The sequence below is a fragment of the Nicotiana sylvestris genome, chromosome 1 (assembly GCF_000393655.2).
Source record: "Nicotiana sylvestris chromosome 1, ASM39365v2, whole genome shotgun sequence".
NCBI classification, from domain to species: Eukaryota; Viridiplantae; Streptophyta; class Magnoliopsida; order Solanales; family Solanaceae; genus Nicotiana; species Nicotiana sylvestris.
In genome coordinates, this window is record NC_091057.1 from 121,652,006 (window position 1) to 121,656,640 (window position 4,635).

The 4,635-nt window shown below is 41.0% G+C and overlaps 1 protein-coding gene across 1 annotated transcript; it reads right to left on the bottom strand.

Annotated features, from left to right (window-relative positions):
* Positions 1-435: 435 nt before the first annotated feature.
* Positions 436-1,116, bottom strand: LOC138874141 (uncharacterized). The gene is made up of 2 exons (XM_070152648.1): positions 916-1,116; positions 436-723 (listed from the first exon to the last, which is right to left on the bottom strand). The coding sequence occupies exons 1-2, from the start codon at positions 1,114-1,116 to the stop codon at positions 436-438; spliced, it is 489 nt and encodes a 162-aa protein (XP_070008749.1).
* Positions 1,117-4,635: the final 3,519 nt, after the last annotated feature.

Sequence of the window (4,635 nt, forward strand, 5' to 3'; positions counted from 1 at the left end):
GACGCGCTTCCAAGTACATAATCACCATACAGAGCTATTCCCAAGATCGAAATCCCAAACGAACGTCTAGAATGTAAAAATCCATTTCCACCCAAACTTATGGAATTTGCTCAAAATGCCAACTTTCACTATTAGACGCCGAAACGCTCCCAGGTTATCCAAAACTCGATCCAAACATACGCCAAAGTATGAAATCATTATATGAACCTATTGGAACCGTCAAATTCGGATTCTAAGGTCATTTACTCAAAATGTTGATCGAGGTCAAACTTATCCTTTTAAGCCAACCTTAAGGAACCAAGTGTTCTGATTTCAAGCCGAACCCTTCCAAGTCCCGAACTAACTATTCCCACAAGTCATATAATAGAAAAGCACGTACAGGAAGTCTTATTTAGCAAGACATGGTTCTAGAAAGCAAAACAACCGGTCAAGTCGTTACATTCTCCACTTCTTAAACAAACGTTCGTCCTCTAACGAGTTTAGAATCATACCTGGAGTGCTGAATAAGTATGGATATCTACTCCGCATGTCCTCCTCAGACTCCCAGGTCACCTCTTTGGCCGGTTGTCCCTTCCACTGAACCTTTGCCGTGGAAATCCGCTTGGATCTCAACTGACGATCCTGTCTAGCAACAATGGCAACTGGCTCGTCGTCATAACCCAGTCTCTCATCTAGCTGAATAGTGCTGGAGTCTAACATATGTGACAGGTTGGCGTGATACCTCTGGAGAATAGACACATGAAAAACCGGAAGAACTCCTGATAGGCTGGGAGGTAAAACAAGCTCATAAGCAACCTCTCCAACTCCCTTCAACACTTAAAATGGGCCTATAAACCTTGGGCTCAGCTTGCCCTTCTTCCCGAATCTCATAATACACTTCATCGGAGAGACCTTTAAGAGAACCTTCTCACGTACCATAAATGATACATCATGTGCCTTCTGGTCCGTATAACTCTTCTCTCTGGTCTGTGCTGTACGAAGTCTCTCCTGAATCGACTTCACCTTTTCCAAGGCATCCTTTACCAAATTAGTACCATATAGTTTAGCCTCATCGGGCTCAAACCACCCTATGGGAGAACGACATCGCCAACTATATATAGCCTCAAATGGAGTCATCTTGATGCTGGACTAATAACTGTTGTTGTAAGCAAACTCGACCAAAGGTAAGAATCGGTCCCACTGCCCTCCAAAGTCAATCAAACATGCTCTGAACATGTCCTTTAAGATCTGAACTGTCCACTCCGATTGCTCGTCGGTCTGTGAATGAATTGTTGTGCTGAGCTCTACACAGGTCCCCAACTCACTCTGTACGGCTCTCAAGAAATATGAAGTAAACTGAGGGCATCTATCTGATATGATGGAAACAGGCACACCATGCAACCAAACTATCTCCTGAATATAAAACTGAGCCAGCATCTCTGAAGTATACGTAGTCACAACTGGGATGAAGTGTGTCGATTTGATCAACCTATCGATAATGACCCAAATTGAAACAAATTTTCGCAAGGTCCATGGTAACCCAACTACAAAGTCCATAGTGATGCGCTCCCATTTCCACTCCGGTATGGTCATCTGGTAGAGTAGGCGACCTGGCCTCGGGTCCTCATACTTAACCTGCTGGCAATTTAGGCACCTAGATATATACTTAACTATGTCCTTCTTCATCCGTTGCCAACAATAATGCTGTTTCAAGTCACAAAACATCTTCGTAGCACCTGGATGAATGGAATACCGAGAATTGTGTGTCTCCTCTAGAATCCTCCTTTCATGTCGTGTATAGTACATGTTTCATAACATCATCAGGCATCTGAGGGCATCCCATCATATCATCTCGGCCAATGTGGGCAAAATCATCGACGTATACCAACTGATCAGGTAGTGGTGCATATATAACGCCGTAACTTTTTCTCATATTACATCATATATTTATATATATACACGTATATAATGTCATCTAGTCATGGGTCAATGTAAATAAATGCAATGCATGATAAATACGCCAATAAAAGCTTTCAGAGTGTCATAAGACCATTTTGCCTCTGATTAATATCAAGAAATAGACGTATTTTCTGAGACCCATGAACAAATGATAGAATAATAACACTTATGGGAGAATAAGAATATACACATCTCTAGAATTTCTACGAATAGAATAATTTATGGAAGTTTTGCATTTGCTCGTTTCGCTTGTGTCGTATAGATCATGCCAAAAAGAAAAATGGATAGCTTTAACTATCCTGGAGTAGAAAAAATCCGTATAATATTCTTCAAAAAGGTTGCACCGTACTGCCTTAGAATCTCAAAATCTCACGTTGCTAATTATGCTAAGAAACCTCGTCGGATTTTGGTTGAAGAACTCACGTTATTAATGTAGTAATTTCATTGAAGTGTTTTGAGAAAGAATTTTATTGAAAGCCTTTTAAAAAAAATGGCCAATTTTTTCCTTGTTTGAAAGAATTCTAATGTTTATGTTTTTTTGATTGCAAGAGTGCTAAGGTTTTGATTGTATACAAAGTATAAGAAAAGGTGAGGTGTCTTCTTGAATTTATTTTGGCATGCCAACTAATCAAGACTAGCTAATAGTCATGATCTTAAGAAATGGCATTGCTGCCACGTTTTGGGGATGGGGGAAATTTTGATATTTATCCAACGTTTTTAATTAATCTACCAGTAGTTATTAATTAACTAGGTAATGTTACATTACCCAATAATTAACCAAGTACCCACATAATTGAGAATTATTCCCACTTACTTAAAATACTACTCACTTTTCACATACTTTATACACCTTACTATTATTGTCATGTGGTACCTCGTATGACACTAGTCCATAAATATCAAGTATTTTAGCTTGAGCTGTATTTTATCCCAACATGCTAAACTTGGACGAAAATTTGTTTTCTTTGACTTGCCTCCCCTCTCACCTTCACGAATTTACTTATCACTTATTTGAAATAGCATAATGCTTAAAATTTCAATATAATCTCCTCCCCGAACTTACGTCGATTAACTTACGATGAAACCATAACATACGAAAAAGCGCGATATAACACTCGCAAATGCGGACCCTGGGCTTCAGCTGCTGAGGTAGCAAATATGATGGAGGGGTCGCAAATGCGAACACTGCTGAGGTCGCAAATGCGGCTCAGGCGTCGCAAATGCGAACACTGCCCCAGCCGGAGCTGCTTCGTAATTGCAAAGATCTTCTTGCAAATGCGCGGTTCGCATTTGCGAGACCTGCAACTGCTGCCCAGAAACACTAGAAAACAGATGTGTTTTCTCACCCCTTCCGAACTTCTGAAACTCACCTGAGCCCTCAAGGCTCCACACCAACCACCCACATAAGCCTAATAATATCATACAAACTTGCTCGCGCAACTGGAATACTGAAATAACATCAAAAACCGCAAATCGGACGCCGAAACACATGAATTCACTCATGAACTCAAAAACTTCTAAAAACACTTCCGCGCATCCGATTCCTATCAAATCAACTTGGAATGACGCCAAATTTTGCTTGCAAGTCTTAAATGACATTACAGACCTACTTAAACTTCCGGAACTGGAATCCAAACCCGATATCAAAAAGTCCACCCTCGATATTTCCAAAACTTCAAATCTCTAACTTTCACCAAATGACCCCGAAACAACCTACGTACATCCGAATCCACTTCCAGATGCGCTTCCAAGTACATAATCACCATACGGAGCTATTCCCAAGCTCGAAATCCCAAACGAACATCTCGAATGTAAAAATCTATTTCAACCCAAACTTATGGAATTTGCTCAAAATGCCAACTTTCACTATTAGGCGCCGAAATGCTCCCAGGTCATCCAAAACCCGATCCAAACATACGCCCAAGTCTGAAATCATCATATAAACCTATTGGAACAGTCAAATCCGGATTCCGAGGTCATTTACTCAAAATATTGATCGAAGTCAAACTTAACCTTTTAAGCCAACCTTAAGGAACCAAGTGTTCCGATTTCAACCTGAACCCTTCCAAATCCCAAACTAACCATCCCTGCAAGTCATATAACAAAAAAGCATGTATGGGAAGTCTTATTTAGCAAGACATGGTTCTAGAAAGCAAAACAACCGGTCAGGTCGTTACATTCTCCACTTCTTAAACAAACGTTCGTCCTCTAACGAGTTTAGAATCATACCTGGAGTGCTGAATAAGTGTGGATATCTACTCCGCATGTCCTCCTCAGACTCCCAGGTCACCTCTTTGGCCGGTTGTCCCCTCCACTGAACCTTTGCCGTGGAAATCCGCTTGGATCTCAACTGACGATCCTGTCTAGCAACAATGGAAACTGGCTCGTCGTCATAACCCAGTCTCTCATCTAGCTGAATAGTGATGGAGTCTAACATATGTGACATGTCGGCGTGATACCTCTGGAGAATAGACACATGAAAAATCGGATGAACTCCTGATAGGCTGGGAGGTAAAACAAGCTCATAAGCAACCTCTCCAACTCCCTTCAACAATTAAAATGGGCCTATAAACCTTGGGCTCAGCTTGCCCTTCTTCCCGAATCTCATAATACACTTCATCGGAGAGACCTTTAAGAGAACCTTCTCGCGTACCGTAAATGATACATCATGTGCCTTCTGGTACGTATAACTCTTCT

Coding starts and splice junctions, on each gene's coding strand:
- LOC138874141 (XM_070152648.1), bottom strand. CDS start 1,116: ATGACTCCATTTGAGGCTATATATAGTTGGCGATGTCGTTCTCCCATA. Junction 724..915: donor CACATGATGTATCATTTATG/GTACGTGAGAAG, acceptor TCTATTCTCCAG/AGGTATCACGCCAACCTGTC.